Source organism: Tigriopus californicus, chromosome 9, assembly GCF_007210705.1.
Source record: "Tigriopus californicus strain San Diego chromosome 9, Tcal_SD_v2.1, whole genome shotgun sequence".
Classification (NCBI taxonomy): Eukaryota; Metazoa; Arthropoda; class Copepoda; order Harpacticoida; family Harpacticidae; genus Tigriopus; species Tigriopus californicus.
This window is the reverse complement of record NC_081448.1, coordinates 13925603-13949552: the sequence shown is the minus strand read 5'-3', so window position 1 is coordinate 13949552 and position 23950 is coordinate 13925603. Positions and strand designations below refer to the sequence as shown.

Genomic DNA, 23950 nt, shown 5'->3' with positions numbered 1-23950 from the left:
ACTCGGTTCAACCTCTTCCCAGTGACGGATCTAACTCCTGGACACGAATATCGATTCCGAATCCTGGCTCAAAATGTCCATGGTCAAAGCAATCCTAGTGAAGAGTCTGGAATTGTGACGACATTGGGTGCCATCCTGAAGAAACAGCCTAAGACTAAATACGAGAGTAAGACTGCTATTTCAATAAATTCAGGATTGTTGTGTAACGAATTTGCTTTCCAGTTGACCCAGCCACTGGCAAAAAGATCCGCGGTCAAAAGTGCGAGGTCAAGGACTATGATCAATTTGTGTTCGATATCTACTCCAAATATATTCCTCAACCCGTGGATATCAAGACCAGAGACTCGGTTTATGATCATTACGATATCCTTGAAGAGATCGGAACTGGAGCTTTTGGTGTGGTTCATCGTTGCCGTGAGATTCGCAGTGGCCACGTCTACGCTGCCAAATTCATCCCAATCTCGCATGCTATGGAGAAGGCCTTGATTCGGAAGGAAATTGATATCATGAACCATCTGCATCATTGCAAATTGATCAATCTGCATGACGCTTACGAAGACGAAGATGAGATGGTCCTCATCTTTGAGTTGTAAGTACCATTTCTTTGTTGTACGTACACATTTTACAGTTGGGATAAAACTGTTGGTAAGGTGGGCGCTGTACATTTACAAATCATGTCTCTGTGTTCCTTCACACCTTAAATTGCGCTTTCGTTTTGTCTACTGTATGTCTTAAACCATTGCCAAGAGACCCTGGAACGGTTTTCTCACTTACCATGGCTACTCATTGATGTTTTTTTCGTTCACTGCAACTAGCCTTTACAATCGTTTTTTAAAGAAAGCTGACATTTTCTCATCAAATAGCTAACCCAATGCTTGTCTCACATTCCCCACCTCATTCGTTTTCAGTGTGTCCGGAGAGAGTTTAATGTCCCGCATCTCTTCTAGTTTGTCGGGCGGTGAACTCTTCGAACAGATCACCTCCGAAGGGTACGTCATGTCTGAGGCCGAAGTTATTAATTATATGCGGCAAATTTGTGAGGGTGTGAAACACATGCATGAGAGGAACATCATTCATTTGGGTAGGTCTAGTTTTGCTTTTAAGGAGTTGGTAGAAATATTCAGATTTTCCATGATTCATTGCTCAGATATCAAGCCCGAAAACGTCATGTGTCAAACGTCAAAGAGTACCAACATCAAGATCATTGACTTTGGCTTGGCCACCAAATTAGACCCCAACGAACTCGTAAAGATCTCGACGGGCACCGCAGAGTTTGCAGCACCGGAAATTGTGGAGCGAGAACCCGTCGGTTTTTACACAGACATGTGGTCCATTGGAGTGCTCTCCTATGTCCTCTTGTCGGGATTGTCTCCATTTGCCGGGGCTACGGATATTGAGACCCTCAAGAATGTGAAGAACTGCGACTGGGTGTTTGATGACGAGGCCTTCAAGAACGTGAGTGAAGAGGGTCGGGATTTCATCCGAAAACTTTTGGTTCGCCAGAAGGAGCAACGGATGTCTGCCCATGAATGTCTCCAGCACGCTTGGCTCACCGGCGATCACTCCCACAAGACCTTGGAAATCGCTCGCCAGAGATTCTTTGCCATTCGAGACAAGATTCGGCAAAAATACGCCAATTGGAACGACTTCAAACTCCCCATGGGTAGGCTGTCTGAATACAGCTCGCTTCGAAAATTGCAAATGGAAAAATACCGAATCCAAGAGGTTCTTGTGGACCGCAAATGTGCCGCTCCTCGTTTCGTGATCAAGCCCATCTCTACGTTTGCCATCGAAGGTCATAGCGCACGATTTACATGCCGCATCATTTCCATGTCCAATTGCACTGTGTCGTGGTATCACAACAATGCTGAGCTTCGACAGAGTGTCAAGTACATGAAGCGCTACAGTGGGGATGATTATACCTTCATTATCAACCGGACCAAGCTCTCTGACCGTGGCGAGTTCATCATTCGCGCTGAAAACCACTTTGGCGTGACCGAGGAGATCGTGTTCCTCAATGTGCAAGCCGCTCCCAAAGACATTTCCCGGTACACTCCTGAACCATTGCCTGTGAGGAAGCGTGAGCCAAGAAAGATCAAGCTCTACAAAGAGGAGAGGAACACAGCTCCAATGTTCACATTCCACCTCCGACCACGTGTCATCCAGGAAGGTCAGACCTGCAAACTACTGGCTTGCCTCACTGGAACACCTCATCCATCGGTAAGTTCAAATCACAAAAGTGTCCAACACAGTGTCATTGCAATTTTCATCATTCTTGATGATGTCCTTCCAGATCCAATGGATGAAAGGTGGTAAGGAACTCGATCCATCCAAGTACCCAATTACCCATACCGATGGTGTCATCACTATCGAAATCATCAATGCTCAACCAGGCGACTCCGGAAAATACAAGTGCATTGCCACCAACGAAAAGGGCTCGGACGCCTCAGATTGTGTGGTTATCGTGGAAGGTAAGAATTGCTGAAAAGCAGTGCAGAAAAAGGAAACACTACAACTGATTTTCCATTGCCGTAAACTAGGTACCAATATGAGTGACGAGCAGAGAAACATGTCGGATCACATCTTATACTCAGGTAAAGGCTCTCCGCCCAGAACTCTTTCGAAATGAACGACTTGACACGTGTCCTGTATTTTCGCCACTCTCCACAGATCACAGTTATCTGAGTAGGCTCTAAGGAGCTTCGTCTCAAGACAAGAGTCCTGCTCATCCCCCTTCCCCAACCCTCAATTCCCTTTAACATTGCATTTTACTGAATTGTTAAGTTTTAAGAAAGCAAAGAAAAAAAAAAGAACCACTCACTCCATATCCTTGCAACCAAAAATTCCTGTTCCAACGATCATTTCTGTAAGTGAATAACAAGTGGCTGTATAAGAACCAATCCGGGACACAAATTTGATCACTCACCACCAATCATTTCAAACATGTAATGATCATATTGTACTTCAGATAACAAACCCGCAATTCTGGCAAGGTGCGGACCACATGTTTTTATTTACGAACCGCTATGCTGGAATGGACTTTCTATAACCCAATTCAAAAGCGATTTTTTTTTTAGTCGTATCATCAATCATTGTATATTATTACCCTTTATTAAAACAATTACTGTCCAATCCATAAATATCCCTAGCTTCAGAGAAATTCATACTGAGACCAATCTTTACCCGAGCTAATGTCCGAAGTCCACAACCCTTCCTTACAACCTCTTTCCTTTGGTTCATTGTCGCTCCCCGACTAAAAGGCTCAATATTCTTGCAGATAAACGTTTCGTGGACCATTCGCAACGAGTGGTCAACCCTTCATTGCCGACGGTATCTCCCAAAGCAGTTGAGGATGCACTGAACAACGACAAAAAGAAAAAGAACAAAGCCTACCGACGAAATGATTCAACAGCCAGCGGGGGTTCCAGATCTCGGAGTGCCACCAAAGAGTTGGCTCTGCCCCCAGATGATTCGTTGATGTGTCCCCCCAGTTTTATTAAGGGACTCAATCCTGAGGTTTCTGGCAATGACGGCGAGCGTTTCGAACTCCAGGTTCAGGTCAAAGGAGATCCCGATCCTCAAGTCACCTGGTCCAAGGACGGCAAGCCATTGATCTCCAGCAGCATTTTGGAGGTCAAAACCAAAAACGGTGTGTCGACCGTCACAATCAATGAGCTCTTCCCAGAGGATATCGGACGCTATACTTGTAAAGCTACCAACTCTAAAGGCAGTGTCGAGACTTCTAGTAAGATCTCAGTCAACGCTGTAGCCAAGAGAGCCATGAATGGAAAGACTAACGGTCACGCCTCTTCAGCCGCTGCATCTCCAGCTCCCTCAGTACATACTCATGTTGGCTCATCCGTAGTCAAAGACGGGGAACCAGTGGTCTTAGAATGCACGATCGCAGGAGATTCTCGATTCGACGTGGTCTGGCTCCACAACGAGAAAGAGATCAAGCCGAGCAAGGACTTCCAGTACAAGACCGTGGGCAACAAGCACCGTCTCGAGATTCAAGAAATCTTCCCCGAGGACGCTGGAACGTACACCTGCGAGGCTTTTAACGACGTAGGCGAATGTTATTCCTCATGTACCTTGGAAGTGGAAGTGCCTGGCGAAGATATCCCTGGACCCCGCTTCAAAACCTACCCCCGATCTGCCACTGTGGCCAAGAATGGCAGTGCCACCTTCACACTCGAAACCGTATCAGCCCCCAAGACCATTGCGTGGATGAAGGACGGCAAGGAGATCAAAGAGATTCCTCTGAAGATCAAAATATCCAACGCCAAAACGAAAATGACCCTGGATGTGATGGACTGCAGTACGGCCGACGCAGGCCAATATGCGGTCATTGTGACGAACGATAAGGGCGAGAGCAAAGCAGCCTTCTCCCTGAATGTAAACGTGTGAACATTTAATCATTACTCAATGATTAACAACAAAAGTGCGAGAAAGAGAGAGACTAATGGGAAGGATGAGTGAAATGTAGGAGTGAATGAAAAGAATCAACAACTATATAGATTTTTTTTTATATTAGACTAGTCAAATGACCACCAATATGCCTTACAAAAGGACGCACTCGCCAACACACATAAAATGCCACCACTTGAACAACAATTCTCAACAAGTCAACCTAACAAGAAACCTCTCCAAGGTCAAAACAAACGAACAAGCAATCTACTGTGACAAAAACATGAACTTTTATTGCCTCTCCATTGGTTTTGTGAACAAGCAATCTACTGTGACAAAAACATGAACTTTTATTGCCTCTCCATTGGTTTTGTGCACCTAGATCACAACTGATCTAAAAGACCAATTTGACAAGGCAATGCCTATATGCAAGAATATGTAAAATGTGTTTTATATTACTACTCTTCCACTAGTGGAACGATATAGTCTCCTCCCAGGGTTGTCAGCAAGAACTTTGTGGAATTGACGATATCGTTTTCGCTACTTTGGAGCCCCTCAGAAGAGAACTGGGGAAAAGATTGGCCAAAGACGGTTCGGGATCATGAGCAAAACAATTCCAACCGTCCAATCTAGAGTCCATTGCATGAACATGTCGCCAACAAACTTGAAATAAAGGAAATTTCAATTGCACATGAACCTCGCGTGTTATCTCTGGTCTGGCCCCTCCGATATCAAAAAATCTTTGTGGTCACTTATCATCCTAGTTTCATTGGACTAGTAAGGGTTCTAGATGGATGCTGGGATATTGATAGCTAGACACAATGGGAGCGCAATGGGCCTGACGATCCTCATTTTTGACTACATAGGGTTAGGCCTAACCATCGGCCTTCTTCTCTTCTCACTTGTTTATGCAATTGAGAAAAAAAGGTGAGAACTCCAATCATCCTGACAATTGGTAACTTTCAGTGTCACCATTTTGTTTCAGGCTCAAACCTGAGCTCTTCAATTGGATTTTGATTTCCAACATTGGTCTGATTCTGATCGCTACAACATTTTATCTAAGCGTGAAAGTAACCCTATTTTACGAGTGGAACACGGAAAAATATGTTTCCCAGGTACGACAAATGTTAATCAAGTACTTCAGTCCGAACGTTTTCTTTAATGTAACTCCATAGACTTTCTATTCTGTCTATGGCGCATTCCTTCACATCATTTGGATTGCGATCCTTCTCAGCTTCCTTTTGTACACTATCATGGCTTTCCTGGATCGTTTCTCTACGACGCTCAGATGTTCCAACACTGGATGGATCACATATTTCCTGATCTTGACAAGTAAGTCATTGCAAAATTGTCAAGCAAAACAAGAGACTCATTAAAACATTTGGGTTCCAGTTTTTCCTGTAACCAATATGGTTGCAGTCATTTTGTCTTCGGATGATGGAGTTTCCGCTTATATTAGATTACTCCAGCCTAATACCATGACAAGGGCACATTTGGAAGAAAATCACAATTATGCTTTTGCATTGATTTTGACCGGCGTCATTGGTCTGACAGTTGTAAGAAATGAATTCATTTTCGGATGTGGATACCCATAATCTGATATTTTTCTTTCTAGCTTATTGTGTTATTTACCATTGGGCTCAGCGTGAATGTTTGGTGCTTCTCGCAGCGTATTATAATGAACAATGATTACAATCGAATGGCGTAAGAGTCATTTTTTTTCATTTAGTTCCCAAAAATACATATTTCTCAATTCAGGTTCACCTTCAAATGGATTTACCTCAATTTGCCTCTGACAATTGGGAACGGGTTCTTCTTTCGAGAAAGCCAAACAGCAAAGAATCCAACAAATGCAGGGTTCGCTTTCTTTCCCATTTTGTGCTTGGTTCAGGCAAGGGTTAAGAAGTACAAGCCCCTTACGAACTAAAGATAAATGAACTCACATCCATTTTTAGGCGATGGTCATGACGTTTTTACTTGTCCTTGACAGAGGAAACATTTTTCAAGATCTTTTACGCAAACGGGTTCAGGCTCGAATAAACCGGATGACTGTTTCTGATTACGGCCCACCGTGCACAACAGTGGACGAACTGGATGGAGTGGGAATACGGAATCATAGAAGCAAACAAGAGGTCGTGGATCTGAAGGTTACGAGGGCAATGAGCTCGTCCAATTTGTCTGCAAGTGGACTCACCCGCAATAATTTCGTAGGGGCTATTTATCAGAACCAAGACGAGTTCCAGTCAAAACCAAACACGAAAAAGAGACTCTTCGTTAAGAGTGCGCCCATGAAAACATATGGTCGTTCCAATGAGTTTAAAGTGGAAAATGTCTCCAAAACCAGACCAAATGTGGCCAATGCTAAGCTAATGGACGATCCAGTAACTCCACCACCAAAACCAGCCAGATTAAAAGGGGCGATGTCCTCGGAAGATCATGCTGACGTTACAAACCAATCCAAAGAAAAACTGTTATCCACGCCCAAAGCTCCCGAAATTCAAGCCAAAGATGTTTCAAGTCTTCAATCCAGAATTAAACCAGACCTACACGAAGTTCCGTATTTGGAACCAATTGCACCACTCGAGATCGAAAACCCAAACGTCAGGGATTTTAATGACGCTATTTCTCAACTAAGAAAATCCAACGATGAAATTATCGCAGACTTGAACAAAAAGCAGGCTCTTCGGGTTCAATCGCTTTTTGACAGCATTACTTCACCAGCGACGTCACTCAATCAAACCGAATGGAAACGCCGTCAAGAGGATTTGAGCAAAATTGGTGTGAAAGAAGAGATGCCAAAGCATGAGCAATCAGATCCAAAGGAGGGCCAGGCAGTAAATTTCATGGCTGATCATGACGAGACTGAAACAATCAAAGAAGTCGTCGAAGTGTCGAACGACACTGAGACGGAGAACGCCATAGTTGAAGCAATGGCGTTGGAGGAGGAGAGGCAGAGGATCAAGCAATTGAAAAGGAGGAACAAGGCCAAAAGAAGGAAAAGAAGAACGGAAAAGAAGACACGGCAAAAGCAGCAGGAAACTAGTGGTCAATCCAATGAGATCTTAGGCTACGACAACGGGATCATTTATTTGGATCGCGATCGCACTCAAGACGAAATGGTTACTGAGATTTAGTATATGCGCCCTTTCAATGGCCAGTTGTTACCCGTCAATTTCCAAATAAACTGGTTTTCCAGACTGTCTTCGGTAAATTGAAATTCTATCGGCTTTCTTTTTTTTTAAAGTCTGCGAGAAGAGGAACAAAGAAAGGTATGCGAGTGTACGAGCTTAGTACGAACGTTCATACGTCCCTATATCTCGGCCATGGGACAACTTGGAACGAACGCCAAGCGATGTCGAACACGAGGAACAAATTACGGCCTGCGCACACTATGTTATTCACAAACGTGGACTCACACACATGCGCCCCACCAAAGTCCAAGTCCAGGAAGCCACTTGGCTTTGGTTGGTTCCACGCGCATGCTTACTTACTTCCCTTGGCTTTATAAGTAGACATTTTTGTAGTTATACCTCTCGCTCTCCCCCGTCTTCGTACTACGTTTTGTACTGAAGGAAAAGCTGAGGCGAAATAACAGCCTTAGTCTTTAACTTGTTCCATGTTGGCTCTGATGTGAATGATAAAGTAGGGTTATCTATCCTGCTTTCCACCTGTCCTTGCTCAAGATCTCAAGAAAGATACCTTTGAGTGAATAGATTTGACTTCATTCGGTTCCTACTACTGAGACAAGACCCACGGACAATGCTAAAAAACCGCTGAAGCAACGGTAAATAATGGTGAGAGCGGAGCCACATCTTCCGAGGATGCCTCATAAAACGTCTCCCAAAGTGGCCAGAAAGTCGACTGGTCCGCAGGGACGAACTCATAGTGGCCAAAGTACCCTGCCTCCTTCCCCAAGTAATGGGTAAGTCCTGCCAAATATATTTCTGCGCTCGGACCGAGTCTTGATTTCCAAAATTTATCCCTAACCACTCAGGCCCAAGGCAGATTGGCTCCAAATTCAGAGCTTTTATACTGAAGACGGCCGGCTCTCCATGTAAGTCAGTAGGCGACAAGTGAAATGTCGTGTACGTAATGCTGAAGATACATTTCTGTACTGTACAATAAATGAAACTTACATTCCGTCTTTCAAGCAATGTTTGAGTCAACCACAACAAAAACTTAGAATGGGAGCCATCCACTCTTACTGAGTACTTGTACATAAAGGTTCTAGTTAGTTCATTTCAATAACGAAAAAAACGAAAGATAATTAACGTTCAGGTATATTTAAAGAGTTTAGGATTAAGATTGAAAACAAAAGTTGCAAAACATGACACGAAAGAAATGGCATAAATGCGCCTTAAAAAAATGGATTATCCCTAAAGACTCATTCGTTTCGATAATAAAAATTACACTTCTAATATTATGACATGGTTAGATGGTGGAGATAACTGAACTCATCAACAGAGGAACATTTCATCCTAAAGTAAGGCTTGAAAAATCCATCGAAATATTTCTCTTGAGGGAGTTTCGTCAATTTCATAAAGATAATTCAAGGAAAGCTCTTCTTAAAGAACAAATACTTCAAAAAGATATCTGATTTAAAATAGGGAAAATTATTTTCATAATGTGAATAGGCTTATTGCATCTTCAATCTAGTGTTGGCATTTGCAATTTCCGATGGTCTTATCAAACATTTCACTTCGGCATGTTCGAGTGTGGTCATTTTACTACCATTGTATTAGGTAGAATGGTCGAGTTATACCAACAATGTAACAACTGAAAAAATGGCGAGGAAGGCAAACGTCTGTGCATTAGTTACAAGCAAATTCCTAGAAACACAGCATCGTGGTGGTGCCAGACACGATAGAATTCTAAATATTTGGCAAACCTTGCGTACGTCGTTATTTACCACTTGACTACACCCGTTGAAAGGTCATGTCAAAAACATTAGGCTCTAATTGAGTACTCAACTTTTTTGATCAAAATTGAGAGCATAAAGAGAGAAAACCTCGGTCGCCCAGGACTACATGAAATTTTGTTTATTGTAAGTTGCTGATAAGTCAACACCATTTTTGACTTATTAAACAGCAAGAACTGCAGATCTACTTTTTCTTGTTTTTGATGGCCGTGCAGATAAGATAAAGACTTACATAATGGTTGAATGAGAAAGAGTCACTCATTTTAAATCGGTTTCAATATTGATGTTTATCGACACACTTGGCTTTTGATCTAGTATACGAATGTAATGTGCAATGAATCATGCATTCTTGATCCGTCAAGCACCTAGAATGAAGAGATCGTGAGAACGCTCAATCCAACCAATAACTAACCACCCATCTACAACAAAGAGATAGAGGGGAGATTGGTGCTGATCAACAAAAGATTATTAGCTCCCTTCACTTTACAAGGGGCACATATGGGTTGGGAAAGAGACTTTCAATTTAGGGAACCTTGTAAATACTGCGGGGGTAAGTAGATGATCCACACGCAAATTCGCTGACCTATTTATTCCCTTGTAAATGTTATACATTTGGGAAAGACATCCAAGATTACATTGGCTTATATTATAGGTTGAGAGTTCTAACGAAGGGATTTTCGTTACAATATTGTCAACTTTAAAAGAACCTCCAGCGTTGTTTGAAAGTACCAACTGCAGACTGCAGACTTTATAAAGGATATCGATTGACTTGGCCAATGTGTTCCACTTCAAGGCTGGCTTTTGGTTGGAACATTTACACACATGCCACATTTCTCAAGGTTAGCTAAAGGTACAGCATAGTATGGTACGTCATTTACTTCTCCGTTTCAAGCGGCAAGCAACTCGATTATGCCAAACACATTGTTAAAATGAAAATGTGCATGCTAGAGAGAAATGTGTGGGTCTGACTTGCGTATTTCTATCCATTGATGTCCATACTACATGAAGGCGCTTCGGTTTATCTTGGTATGAAATGAAGGTGGAACATGGAACCGTGATACTCGTGGGGGAAAATGAACTTTGTCCCCCTCCTGAAGTTCAATAACCTCACATTCCTTCCCTATTTACGTCCCAAGGAGAATGGGGAGACAATGTTTCTTTTGTCAACCCACGGTCTCTCCTCTCTTTTCGACTAGACGGGAAAAAATTTCCAACAATACCTCTAATTACTAAGCCTATGTCTAATGTACCATTGATCGTCCATGGAATTGAACTTGACAACATCTATTCATCATGCAACCTTTTGAGTTATTGCATTATTCTAAATCGGCACTGCGCCTTTTAATTTTGCCAGTTGAAAATAAGAACAGTTGACCATCTAGTTCTATTCGACTCAAGTCTATGAGTTTGATTTGTGCAACTCAGCCTGAATATTGGATTGAAAAATTTCCCCGGATGGCAGAAGCAGCAGGTTCGCGATATGAAACTAAGAAAGCCAAGTGTGGGCGAGTGTGTTGGTTGTCTGCTCGCCGGCTTCCTGCATGCTTGATGATTGCTTAGTCTGCTTAGAATGCGGCCTTGCTGTCGTCAGTTCTCAGGCATACTGGTTCAATTGGCCTTTGAAGGGCAGAATTGCTCCTCAGTAATAATTAAGGCCCCCTTTTGATCAGAACCTGGTTCTGTCACCTCGTTTCGTACCCTCAGTCCTAACACATATCCGGATGTTCAACGTTGTGTTTGTTAGACACCGTTAACGGTGAAAGTGTCCAGCCAAAAAAGCAGCCGCCTAAGCGTCCCTAATTACAAGGGAAACTCGTTGGAATAGAGGGTTGTGATACCTTGTGACTGAAACCGAAAATTCTTTTTCTCCCCTCTTTCCTCGATTGACTGAAGACTGAAAACAATAAAAGTTTACTCAAGCTTGTGCTTGTTCCACCAACACCTGGTTGGAAGTCCCCTCTCTGTGGCACACGTGGCCATTCTGGATCCCTCGACCAAAAATCGTCGGCACGTGATGATGCATGATGGTTGTTGGTCTAATATAGAGTAGAGAGGGAGGGCACCACCAAATGGTCCAAAATTTACCACCGGCGTTGTTCCTCACAGAGCTCGCAAACTTAAAATCGGAACCAAGTGCCAAATGTTTGTTCCACGATATCGCAAAACCGCTTTCCAAGACCAATTCGTGTCTTTGTGACTTTCCATGAACACTATCAGAATACATTTGAGGCCGAGGAGAGCGGTTTCATTTTAAAATCCTGGGCCCTAACAGTTTGCTAAGGAAGTGGGGAAGTAAGTTGTAAAAGCAGTGGGGGAAAACAAGCCACCAAATATTGGTTTGGCCTTCATGAACCACATATCAGTTTCACAATCTCGCTCAGTCGAAGAACATTGGTGTAAGAAGACGCTCGATTCCCGGTATTAGTGACCGGAGTGATGACAATATTTTGTGAACGATGAGAGTTCCCGCCGTTCTTGGTCTCAAGCAAGAAGTGAGACGGTTCACTAGACACTCGCCAAAGTCCCGCAATCATTCTCGAGAAAATTTATCCTTGGATAGACACACGTATGTTATACATTTTCATTCGATCGACCAATTGTATATTAGTAAGCTTCCAAATGATTGAACCGCGAAAACAATCCTTGCTTTTGCGACAGAAACTAATACACTTGCATGCTGGGGGCCCATTAACGTGACATTGGCCCCCCCCCCCTTTACGTTCTCCCATGGCGGGAACGGTTTTGTTTATTCTAGCTATCAGTATAATTAACAATTACGGTGCTTTTAAGCAAATTTGCCTTTGTAGATATCACGAGACGATATAACCTTCAAAACAACCATATGAACATTGCCAACCTGATTCAATTTTAGCCCGGGAAGTGCCAATTCCGCCACGAAATCCATCTCCGGATCAATCCGTTCAGTCGATGACGAGATTGATGGGGACAACATCAATGTTGTGGTTCGGGTGCGACCCTTGAATGGGCGTGAAGTCAAGAGCGATGACACTAACATCACGCAATTTCCCGGGGATGGCGGGATTTGGGTAAATGAAGTTCTACTTTTCCGTTGTATCCTTACTTCATTCAGATTAAAGATTTCGTCCAGCGTGACGAGATTTTGTATTATGAATTGCACTCCTTCTTTAACAATATCGTGATATTTCTAGGTCGAGGAAAAAACCGGGGACAAGCTTCGGCCCTTTACGTTCAATGTGGTCTTTGAGCCTGAAGCCAGTCAGGCTGATGTGCTTGAGCATTCTGGAATCAAGCGTCTCATCGAAATGGCCGTGGACGGGTTCTCCACTACTTGCTTTTGCTATGGTCAAACTGGCAGTGGCAAGACCCATACGCTAACCGGTCCTCCTCACTTGGTACGTGTATCATTTTTGGGCTTTTTTGCACCGTTTGAAATTCAAGGACTTTTCTTTTAATCCAGGCCTTCTTGAAAGGCTTTGCCCTCTAAATTATTCATCAGGGCTTGTCCACTGTCTTCCTCTGACCTTTAGGCCAAAGTACGAGAGACCAAGCTAGCTGATGGAGGATTATGGCCTATTGATTTATATCCATCATTTTCGACTTCAATCGATATTGACGTTGTTTCGTTTGAGTTTCTGTTTAACCATTCTGTTCATTATGCTTTATCTTCCTTCTCCCTCGAACACCAGGAGAAAGTATTAATCGATCCGATTCATAAGCAAAGTTGGGGAAAGGTTTGTATCAATCGTAGTCCAGAAACCGCTCCTTCTTCGTCTTCTGCTATTTCGTCTGCTTCTTCTGGTTCACGTATATCTCTTCTGTGTCGCCGTAGCTTTTTCCTTACGACTCAAACCTCTACCTACCTCCTTACCTTTGACGCATTTACTAGTTTGACTAGTCGGCCAATGGCTTTCTACGTACAACTATGAACCCCACTGTCACCACTACATACAATGGTCATAAAACTCCTCTGACGTTTTCCACTTGGCCCAACCTTCTTGCCCTTTAATATCTGTCTGCATGAGCAACTGCCCTCATAAAGTATCTTAATCGCTTTTAGGGAGCCTTGGACTGATTTTTAAGGCCGCTTATTGTGCATGAATATCCCTGTTTGCAACATGAAACGAGATCTGGGTTTTGTTTCAGTTCCAATCAAAACGCACGGATCCACTTCACGTGGATCATGGATTGGTGTTCAGGTCATTCATTTACCTGTATGAACAACTCAAACAGAAATCCAATGATTCGTCGTATGTCATCAAGGCTTCGTATTTGGAGATCTATAATGAAAAGGTAAAGAGCCTTCAAAGAGTTACAATCATTCAGGGAAATTCCCACAGCCTTTGAAAGGAAGATTAACCATAGTTAACGTGTCAATCCGTTCATGAAACAATAATTATGGAGCAACATTCCACACAAACACATAGTCTCGATGAAACTAAAAAACTTTTGCGCTAAAACTTTATATTTTGCCAAGGTGATTGATTTGCTAAATACGGGAGCAAAAAAGTCGAATCTGAACGTTCGATGGGACAAGAAAAGTCGGGCCTTTGTGGTGGACAATCTCTTCAGCATAGAATGTGAAGAACTGGATGACCTCGTGGCCGTTCTGGAGGAGGGTGAGTTACTCGAGAACCGCATCGATTAGTTCATACCTGCATTTAGTGACTCGTGTGGGCGGAAAGCTAAAAGCCCTTAATATTTAACGAAGGCTCAGTTTTTGCAATATTGGCCTTTGTGGAACATGCATGTGTTGCAAATGTTGGATGTTTCCTCTTTCAGGGCTGAAGAACCGAGCCATCGGAAAACACAACATGAACGAACACAGTTCCAGATCTCATACCATTCTCACGGTCCATATTCACTCTGAAGAAAAGGCCACCAGTGAGGACAATAAAGGCGTGTACATCACTCGGCATGGCAAGATCAACTTTGTAGACTTGGCTGGCTCCGAGATGACAAAGAAGACCAAGAGTGAGGGCAAGACCTTGGAAGAGGCTAATAACATCAACAAGAGCCTCATGGTCTTGGGCTACTGCATTGCCCAACTGAGCTCTCAGAAACGAAACGATCGTGGGGTCCATATCCCGTATCGTGACAGCAAACTCACCAAGCTATTAGCCGATAGTTTGGCCGGAAACGGGGTCACACTCATGGTATGAATGTTTATTAGGCCACCCTGATTGCTGAAAATAATATGGAGTTGTCAATCCTTAGATCGCTTGTGTCTCCCCGGCGAAATCCAATTGTTCTGAAACCATGAACACCTTGAGATACGCTGCCAGGGCTAAGAAGATCAAAACCAAGCCTGTGGTTGTGATGGTAAGCTTGAGAACAAGGATCTTTGAAACTAGCTTAGAATGATGTCTGGCAGTTCGTTTGCAAGTGCAACTTGAGGCCCAAGTATCGCTAATTGTTCCGTTCAACTTTCTGTTGTGTGTATTGCCAAAGAGGAACAAACGGTTGAAGTCAAAGAAAAAAACTTTTCCGACAAATTTCTCTCAAACACGCAAAAATATTCAAATAGTGTTTGAACAGTATAATCATGATTATGATCTTCAAACCTTTTTTATGTTTGAGAGAAAAAGAGGCATTTCCATGTTTACGCCAAGGTGAAACCAATAACTTCATTCCGTGTTTATTCAGCCATTCGAACCGAAATTTCATGTGTCAGACTTCAACGACTGTGTCCTTGAAGCAATATGATACCTTTCTTATATAAAAGCTAAACTTGCGTGTGAAATTTGACTCGCTGAGTACAAGCTCATCCATTGTTAATATTTTTTGTGCGAATGCTTAATTAGCTCCTCATGTTGGGCTAGAGCTTGCGAAGAATTTGGCAGAGTTATTGGTTTGCAGTTGGACAGAATGCGTTTATGCCTTCAAGGTAAGGCATAAAAGTAGTTCAAGAGGGGAGGTTTGACCTTGTTCTCAATCGTGTGGAGAAGGACAGGGAACCAGGAAATGGAGCTGAGGTTCCTAGACCCCCTTCAAGTCTTTGCGAGATCACTTGAAAACTTCTATTGACAAGCTTCCTGAATAGCAAGACCACCACCCTTGAGACCTTGATGTGTCAGCCCTCTCCAATACTCCAGTCCCTCCGTCTATCAATGACTTGATCCTTGAGAGCCAATTTTGCACTCAAGGCAAGCTGCTTGTCCTTGGGTTAAACATGTGTTATTCTTTACTTCCCAGGATCCCAGAGAAGCTCTCATTGTCAGTTTAAAGCGAGAGGTGAACATCCTTACTCAAGAAAACAATCATTTGCGGCAACTACTAGAGTTGGCAGACTCCGATTCTGGAATGATAATGCCATCGGAAAACTCTGCCGCTCTTATGGCTCAAATGGGGCTGGACAAAAATGGTTCCAAAGAGCCACTGGATGGCCGGGGTAAGGTTTTTACATGAATTTCATAGGATCTAGAAAAGACAACCCAGACTGAACGATTTAATTCCAACCAAGTAAATGCATGATTATTAGCATGGTGAAGCTGCCTCTTGCGCAATCCAAATACCTACACCGACTGTAGCTTTCCCATTGAATTCAACATGTTTGACAAAGTATCCTAATTTGACAAATTACCCCACACGTTTTGATTTTCTGCACACAGTGTGACCATTTCACTATACAAAGAATATTTACAATGAGAGCGAAGCCAAGTGGTTGATGTTTGTACATAATGCAGATGACTGTGCATGTGCATAGTATAATAAAACAGTCTGAGTAAAGGCTGATATGAAAGGTGCCGTATAATGGCATTCAGGCATTCAATGTGTTTGTAACAGACCTTACTGCTCAACAAGCTTCCATAAGAGGCGAGTTCAATCGATGTATGAAACACACCAAGGCATGCACAAATAAAGTACCCAGCCCTGTACGTAAAACCAATACCGTAATAAAAGTAAAATACTGTATTTGTGACCAAGCTAAGACGCTTGGCGCTTCTAATCCTTTCGTCTCTTGTCTAGCCGTTCTTGACTAGATGAAGTGCTTGAAAAGCTTGCTGCTATCCATTTGATTTTCTAATTGGAGCCCTTGCCTGGTCAGAGTCGCTAGAGCCGCCTGAACTTCTGCTTCACGTCCTCCAGAACACGCCCAACTCGTCGCCTCTAAATCAAGCCCGCCCTTGCTCCTTGTAAAACCCGCTCCTGATCATGGTAAAACAGGGCTTGTTGCATTTTGAGCCGCCAAGCTCGACAATCAATGTGAAGGCTCCTATGTCCAATGTTCATATCCGCAAAATTGGATGTCCTGAAAGTTAGCATGTTGTTTCCTGCCTCCCAAGCAAGTGTCCAAGTTCCTGCTTTTGGTGCTTTATTTGTGCATGTGACTGACTGAAACGGTCTCTTTCAACGGATGAGACCGGATGACGACCACCCGTTAACGAAAGATCACTCGTAAATTTGAGGCTCGTGCTCTACCCTCCTAGATTCCATTGTCTCCAACGGCTCGATGTGCTCTCGCCAACGACACCGAAGCAGCTCCCTCCATCTTCCACCAGAGGCTCTTAGCGACTTTGACCAGGATGAGGTCTTGATCCTGGACTCTGAGAACGGCTCGTTTGCTAGCCGACCAGTGAGCCAAAGATCCCACGACACCCTTCGACAAGTGTCCTCCCTTCTATTTATAGCCACTCCTGCCACCGTCAAACGCATCGACAAAGGTCGTTTGAACGAGCTCAACTCGTCCACTCTGGTGGATCTCATTAAGGACTACATGAGCGAGAACCACGATTTGAGGAAGGAGAACCAAGACCTATTCTCCGTCCGAGACATGCTGCTCAGAGATCAAGAGCTTGTGTGTCGAGAAAACGAGAGACTCCTCAAAAAGTTGGAGGATGTCACGTCGTAAGTATTGCTTGCCACCCACTTGAGTGTCTCAAAATCGAAGGATTGACTTTGAGTTGGAAAAACTACTGCCATTCAATTTAGGGTATGTTGCCGGTCCCCAATTGTGCCCGTTCGTCCCACCTATTCAGCCGAGCTCCTCACAGCTTCCTACAACGGCAGTTTGCCCCGATCATCCGGTCACTCTGGATCCGCCCCGGATTTAGCACATCTGGATTCACGCTCCGATTCTCGATCCTCGCCTGTAACGAACGTTTGGACAAATCCTTTAAATGATTCTCAGCACTTGAATGGCACTCAGTCTGCAGTGAGTGATTTGATATTGGCCACAATCAAGTTGATTTTTCTCGAGTGTTCGATATCGTATGATTTTTTCCCCCAACTTTTTGAATGTTGCTTGTGGTTGCCTAGTGTGAAGTTGAATTTTGCCATGGTTCATATGTCTCTTGGGATTTTAGTTGGACGATCATCATCACCACCACCATCATCACCAGAATGGGCATCATCATCACTATCATCACAGGCAAAAGAGTTTGACTCCTAGTCAAAGTCTATCCAGTTTAGGATCAAATTCCAACACCACGCCCACTAATGTTCCCACAAGATTACCCCCTAACATAAACAAGGAACTAGAAAAGCGTAAAATTGGGAACAGGTAAGTGAGAAAGCTTCAATGTGCGTAATTCATGTGTTAGAGTCTAAAGAGATACCTCCAGCCTTTCGATTTATGATTTGATTCACAAGGACAGACAAAGGCTGAGAGAGCAGAGTGTTTTCCTTTGAGAGAAGAGAATGTCCTTTGACAAAACTGATAACTTGGGATCGATTTTCAGTCTGACGAATATTGCCGATTCAATGCGAGATAAGGGATTTAGAAGGGACAAATTAGGACGCAAAGGATCTGGTGAATCTGAAGTAAGTCCAGATGAATTGTTTATCGCAACAAGCCGCAAAAAACCGGGGAGGCTCAACGATAAACTAGCCGACAAAAAAGTGACCAGGTAAAGGAGATAAATGTTACGTCAAAAAATAACCGCGCCTAACTAACATTGGCCTCTCCACAGCCAATCGTTGAATAATTTGGCAGACACTCATGAGCCTCGTCGAGGCACCAACCGCAAAGAACGGACAAAGAAATTCCGCGGTAACATTCCAGTCTTTATAAAGTCATTAAGCAACTTCTAAAATCAATATTTCTTGACAAATTCCAGAAAAGTCCCGATCTAAGGAAAGGAGTCGAATGAACGATGCCAGTAAATTCTAACTCTCCCAACTTCACTCACCGTGCTGGTACTTACAACCTGTAAAATGGAATCCAATCCATGCTTTTCTCGCGCACTCTTACGATATTAAATCAGATATATAGCATAAACTCGTCGTTGCATATTATTCCCATTTGCATTTTAATTGAAACACTTCGTTATTTGGTAGCTTTGATTGATTGAGCTTGGTAATAAATCATAACACGATGATACAATGGATGGAGATGCCCCAAGAACTTATTTGGCGGCCTTCTTCTTCTTCTTTTTCTTCTTGCCACCTTCTCCGGCAACATCGGGTGTGGCGTCAGGAGCTCCTCCATCGTCTCCATCTCCGTGGGAACCATTTGCTTTCTTCTTCGAGTCCTCTTTATCCTCTTCCTTCTCGTCCATCCCACCGGCAACGAACAAATCCACGACACTTTTGGTCAAGATGAAACCATCGTCGTCAAACTCGAACTCGCCAAAGATGTCGTCGATCTCTTCTTGAGTCAGTTTATCCCCGAATGTCATCAAAGCGTGTTTGAAGTCTTCGGCCAGAATCAGATGTTTCACGGTGGTGACACCCTTCACAGTTTCGATCACTGGTTTCAAAAGTTGAATTATTATGATGTCAAAATGAATGAGAAACTATTATTTTCCTTACCTTCATCATCGTGGCATTTGATGGCTTGAATGACCAACTCATCAGCATCATTGACACCACCGGCCATTTTGTTGTCAAAGCATTTGATCATGTTTTCAAAGGTACATTGGCCTCCAATATCACTCAACATGGCGTTCAGTTCTTCATCCAACATGAGGCGCCCTGAAATTAACACAATGGCGAATCATGTGTATCGTAGTTTTAGTTATTCTTTTTATGAATTAGATATTTCATTTTGCCTAGGATGATTGTCAAAAAATATGTATGTGTCCTTTTGTAAAGCGAATCAGCGTCTTATTTCTGAAAAGTTTGGTTTTTACCTTCGAAACAGAGAAGATTTTACATTACCTTAAAAGTGTCACAAGTCATTACGTCTGAAAACCAAAACATATTGGAGTATGCGTCAAAACTCACCAACGTTGTCAAAAGCAGCACGGAGATCGTTCTTATTGATAACACCATCTTTGTCCACATCCATAAGACGAAAGCACTCTTTGTAGACTTCCATTTGGTCATCCGTGAAGGAGTTTCCGGTTCCTTTTCCCTTGCCCTTCCCCATGATGAAAAGGATTGACTGAACAAGATGTTTATTTTCAAAGAAAGAACCCCCTAAAAGAAAAAAAATGGTCAATATGTTGATATGTATATCTCAACCGTGGTTTTCTTGTCTACCTTGAGCCAAGCGAATTAGCTGACTGACTCACTTTCAAAGTTGGCTTCAATTTTGGGACAAATTTCTTGCAAGATCAGCATTTTTAGTATGACTCATCCTTGCTAAAGCTCCTGAAATTTAGGTCTCCATAGAGGGCTTGTGAACATTTGCTCGAGACTAATGAGATATTCTCTTGTCCGTTCGACATTAATTGGATTGGATCCAGACTGCGTTTCGACGCTGGTTCTCATTTAAATTGGGGAAAGCTGCGACCCAAAACAAGTATAATTTGGGAAAAATAAGGGCCAGGTACTTCAACATAAGGGAAAGCTTGTGCATGCATATTGTATTTTGATATGATCACAATCTTGGCATTAAAGGCTTTGTTTGAAAAGATAGAACATCATGCCCAGTCCCGTGAAGTCTTTAAAAGCTGCTCTTTTAACATTGGCTGCCCTTGGTGGGTTTCCTTTGGATTCAGTGGATGACTGGACCGAATGCATCTGGTTCGAATTGAAATGGCCTTTATTTGTTTGGTGTTGTCTAATGTCAGTGTTTTGGTACATCATTCCAATTGTGGTGGCCATCATTCTCCTTCAAGTTCATGGTGTTTGGTTTGGAGCTGCCATTTTCAAGGTCAATCATGGACATCAAAAGTACGTTCCTTACTTATTCTCCTAAACTTTTTGTATTGTTAAAAGACTTTTAAAGATGTTTAGCTTTTACAACAATTTTCAAGAACATTTCACCTTAACAAAAGCCTTGCCAGCCTCATAAGTTTTGACGAAGCACACAAGCAAATCAAAAGCAACTCATAAAAATCGAGAAAAAAACCTAGCTCAGAAATTTTCTTAAAACGTTTTGTTTCTATTATATCGTAAAGAAGCTTAGATATATAAAGCAAATATTTCATCTCTTTTCCAGCTCTACGGTGAGTTTGTTCGGAGTTCCTCCTGGTGATGTTAATACTTTCTACTGGTCTCTCGTCTTCAGTGTGGTTCAAGTTTTGGCAATCTTGATAACCTTCACACAAATGGCTCCAACGTTGACAACATTAAATTCGGATATCGATAATCTTGCTCCGTACACCATGTCCATTTATGACATCAAACGAATTACTGCTCGCACGTTCAGAAGACTAGGATTCATCCTCTTTGCAATAACTAATGTCATCATCATGGTCAGCTTTACCACCTATCACATGTTCCCCAAAGTGAAGGAAACGGCTCGAATTTTCGTGTCTGCTACCCATACCTTCTTTATCTTGGTGGCACTCTTTCCACCCCCGGTTTTAGCCAGTTTCCTTTTGTCAACGCAATATGTCGAATTTGTGGCCAAAATGGTCAAGAACTACCGAACCAAGATTCTACCCCGAACGGATAAAGCCAGATTAATGAGAAGGACCGAGCGTGCCTCCTTGCCAGAAGCCATTCAGTACAAGAACCCGGTATACAAGGCCAAAACCAAGTATCCTCCTCCAGCATATCGCTCAAAATCACCCATGTCCAAAACGAACACCAAACATAGGAAGAAAGATTCACTGCCTTCTTATCACTCATCAGTGGAAAGTGATCCATATGTGATGAGCGATGTACTTTCCATCATTGATTATGGATTCGATACGGTTAAGATCGTGAACGAACTCAACCTTGCCTTCGGAGGGTTTCTCCTTTTCGAGACCTTATTCAGCTTTACATATGCGGTCATAATGATCTATCTCACTCAAAACTTCATTCCTGCTATTTGGACTCTTGGCATTGTTCCAGTTTTGTTCAAGGTGGCTTTTGCTTGGGGTACCTTGGCCAGTGGCATCTTGTTCATTTATAGACTCTGTGTCATCTTCAACTTGGGGCAAAAAGTGGAAAACGAAATGATTGCCCTCAAGAAGAACCTGCAAGCGGTGTGCATTCTCAAATTTAACAGGTTGCGTGAGTCTCAAATGTTCGAACTTTCGGTTTTGTTGGACCGAACTTTTGATCATCGGACGCTTCAACCGAGGTCTTATTTCAATTTGAACAACAAGACTTTGGGGATTTTATTTGTGTTCTTGGTCACAATCTTAACATCCATATATAGTGTGAGATTTGTGGAAACAACCACCGGCACATTCTAAGACGTGTTTTCGGTTATTGTGAACTGTAATAAAACAATCAAGTAAGTAAGAAGATTTCCACAAACTACCAAACACGAGGAGTAATTGAGATCGAAGCAATTTAGAGGCCGGATGCCTCTTGTGTCATCAAATCTCTCCTTCAAGAGTTGGATCTGCAGCTGCTCCTCATCCAGAAGTTCCAATTGAAAACCAGCCAAACAATGACGCAGATTCTGCTTCAACTCTGTTATACTATTCTCGATCTTGTGTCCAATGGCGCTCAAATACAGAAAACGCATCATGGAAGAAACGGCCACCAAAAAGCAAGCCAACTTGAACCCAATTAGCAACACCCAATTGTCACGAAAGTCCGACGGAGAAATTGACAAGAAAAATCCAACCACGCCGTAAAACAATGCAATTGCGCTCTCATCAAATGCCAACCGACCCATTGTTCCCGAATTAGCGTTCTCAATCATATGAGCCAAACAATTCCCATCTTGGATCAGTTGTTGAATGCGGAAACGCATTCCACAAAGAGGCTGGTCAACCTTCGTTCCTTCAGGTTTCTTGAAAAAGGATAGCTTATTCTTGCCGGGGTCTGCGCCAAAGTAAAGATTGTTGATTCCACTGGCCAATGTTTGAATGTTAAAGGTGCAGTACCACAAGAGGACCAATCCCGATACAGTGGCAGTCGAGAACATGGCCGATGTATACTGGAAAGTCGTTATCCCATATATGAACCATCTGAATAGAAGAGGGTCATTTCCAAATCGAATTTCGGTTGTGTTTTAATAAAGCGCACTTACTTCCAATTTGATTGTGTGTCGAAGTGTTCGATGACCACGAGGAAAAGATATGCAAAACAAAAAGGTAACATAATTTGGAAGGACAAGAGGAAGGCAATCTTTTTCAGAGTTCGGACCATGGTCTTCTTCTTGATCTCTTCGGTAACGATGTGACCTAAGGTCATTCCATCTCTTGATATAGAAGTAATTGATTTCGGGTCTTGATACATATGAAACAGGGTCCTGAACGATGTCACTAGTAACACCAAATTGATCAACATCAATGAAATGGTATCCGTCAAGGTTAGCCCTAAAGCTCGCCAAGTCTGACTATGGGTCATAAATGGATAAAACATTAAGTTACAAATCATAGGGCAACCCCCCCAAAAATGGGGCACAACTAACATTTGATTTAATGCAAAATATAAAGTACTAAAGGTTTAATTGTATTAAATGAAAGTGTTAGCATGCAGAAGGAAAACGAAAACAATACCTAGACACTTGTTCGTGAATTGTTCCTTTATTTGCTTTATGGTTAAAACCAAATTAACAAGTTTAAACTGCTTGGACTGAAATTCGTGCAGGGTAGCCATCAACACTGTGACCATAGCTATATACCCGTGTACCTAGCTAAGATTAGTTAGTTTTAGCGTTGTGCTCCCTCTAACACCTTCAATACTGTTACACAGAAATGACAAATCCCTGAGAGATTTTTGAAAATCTCCTTCTTCCACAATTCTTGCTAATGCAGTTTGAACAGCTTAGGTTTTATCGCTAAATGAATTGCCACGTTTGACAAAATTAAAAGGAAGATAGTAAAACAGTCCCAAATATTTACAGAAACAGAAAATTGGCATATTGCTCTTTTCAAATTATTTGAAATTCAAAGTAAAGGAAATCAAACTGATCAATTTGCTACATTATACACACAAAATATTTCTTTGACATCTGTTTTTGAATACTCACAACACGTCAATAATGCTTTTCCCATAAACCATGTAAAGAAAAGTCATGCTCATAAGAAGAGGAAGAAGATTGAAGGTCATGAGAATAGCGCAACTGAGGGCCAATTTTCGAGATGATTTTTCGAAAGCAAAGCCAGTTCGGTCCACTCTGAGCACTAATGGAATACCACACCATTTCACCAAATTGTTAAAAACGCTTTTAGTAAATTGATCACTTGTTTTTGTTAATACCATATTTTCTTTGTACTATGTTTTGCCGATCTAGCATGCAACTACAAGAGAGACAACCGGAAGGAGCTTTTACCCCAACCAAACTGTCCTAATTTGTGTGGTCTGCTAAAGGAAAATAGGTACTTTCACTGGAAATTTAGTCCATAAATGAACCATTAATAAGCG

At 42.4% G+C, this 23950-nt stretch overlaps 6 protein-coding genes across 13 annotated transcripts in view; 4 read left to right on the top strand and 2 right to left on the bottom strand.

Moving 5' to 3' along the window:
* LOC131887445 (twitchin-like) overlaps positions 1-4689 on the top strand; it is a 49096-nt gene extending 44407 nt beyond the window's left edge. Inside the window, exons 48-54 of the mRNA XM_059236059.1 lie at positions 104-166; positions 223-589; positions 909-1081; positions 1148-2220; positions 2294-2471; positions 2541-2594; positions 3278-4689. Of these exons, the coding sequence (XP_059092042.1) occupies positions 104-166; positions 223-589; positions 909-1081; positions 1148-2220; positions 2294-2471; positions 2541-2594; positions 3278-4407 (3038 nt within the window). The 3' untranslated portion in view covers positions 4408-4689. The remainder of the gene's footprint in view (positions 1-103; positions 167-222; positions 590-908; positions 1082-1147; positions 2221-2293; positions 2472-2540; positions 2595-3277) is intronic.
* Positions 4690-5183: 494 nt separating this feature from the next.
* On the top strand, positions 5184-7609 carry LOC131887439 (uncharacterized). The gene is made up of 7 exons (XM_059236052.1): positions 5184-5334; positions 5393-5522; positions 5583-5739; positions 5800-5963; positions 6023-6111; positions 6166-6298; positions 6363-7609. The coding sequence occupies exons 1-7, from the start codon at positions 5198-5200 to the stop codon at positions 7539-7541; spliced, it is 1989 nt and encodes a 662-aa protein (XP_059092035.1). The 5' UTR covers positions 5184-5197; the 3' UTR covers positions 7542-7609.
* A 377-nt stretch (positions 7610-7986) lies between these two features.
* Positions 7987-18524, top strand: LOC131887438 (kinesin-like protein KIF12). Of its 7 annotated transcripts, none has more exons than XM_059236050.1 (16): positions 7987-8329; positions 8402-8461; positions 12198-12372; positions 12496-12699; positions 12994-13038; positions 13451-13597; positions 13782-13923; positions 14087-14460; positions 14522-14626; positions 15500-15695; positions 16936-17152; positions 17237-17459; positions 17611-17807; positions 17986-18153; positions 18217-18296; positions 18364-18524. In XM_059236050.1, exons 1-16 carry the CDS (start codon positions 8199-8201, stop codon positions 18414-18416), a joined length of 2517 nt encoding a protein of 838 aa, XP_059092033.1. In that variant the 5' UTR covers positions 7987-8198; the 3' UTR covers positions 18417-18524. The 7 variants fall into 7 exon arrangements, with proteins under 7 accessions (XP_059092033.1, XP_059092031.1, XP_059092028.1 ...); XM_059236048.1 differs by having other exon boundaries at positions 16735-17152; positions 17237-17396; XM_059236045.1 differs by having other exon boundaries at positions 16735-17152.
* On the bottom strand, positions 18516-19894 carry LOC131887444 (myosin regulatory light chain 2-like). Of its 2 annotated transcripts, none has more exons than XM_059236058.1 (4): positions 19730-19894; positions 19472-19666; positions 19058-19219; positions 18516-18995 (listed from the first exon to the last, which is right to left on the bottom strand). In XM_059236058.1, the coding sequence occupies exons 2-4, from the start codon at positions 19614-19616 to the stop codon at positions 18652-18654; spliced, it is 651 nt and encodes a 216-aa protein (XP_059092041.1). In that variant the 5' UTR covers positions 19617-19666; positions 19730-19894; the 3' UTR covers positions 18516-18651. The 2 variants fall into 2 exon arrangements, with proteins under 2 accessions (XP_059092041.1, XP_059092040.1); XM_059236057.1 differs by having other exon boundaries at positions 19762-19893.
* Positions 19895-20037: 143 nt separating this feature from the next.
* LOC131887441 (uncharacterized) lies at positions 20038-22616 on the top strand. Its single transcript, XM_059236053.1, has 2 exons — positions 20038-20365; positions 20634-22616. Exons 1-2 carry the CDS (start codon positions 20115-20117, stop codon positions 21820-21822), a joined length of 1440 nt encoding a protein of 479 aa, XP_059092036.1. The 5' UTR covers positions 20038-20114; the 3' UTR covers positions 21823-22616.
* On the bottom strand, positions 21819-23121 carry LOC131887442 (uncharacterized). The gene is made up of 2 exons (XM_059236054.1): positions 22611-23121; positions 21819-22548 (listed from the first exon to the last, which is right to left on the bottom strand). The coding sequence occupies exons 1-2, from the start codon at positions 22994-22996 to the stop codon at positions 21819-21821; spliced, it is 1116 nt and encodes a 371-aa protein (XP_059092037.1). The 5' UTR covers positions 22997-23121.
* Positions 23122-23950: the final 829 nt, after the last annotated feature.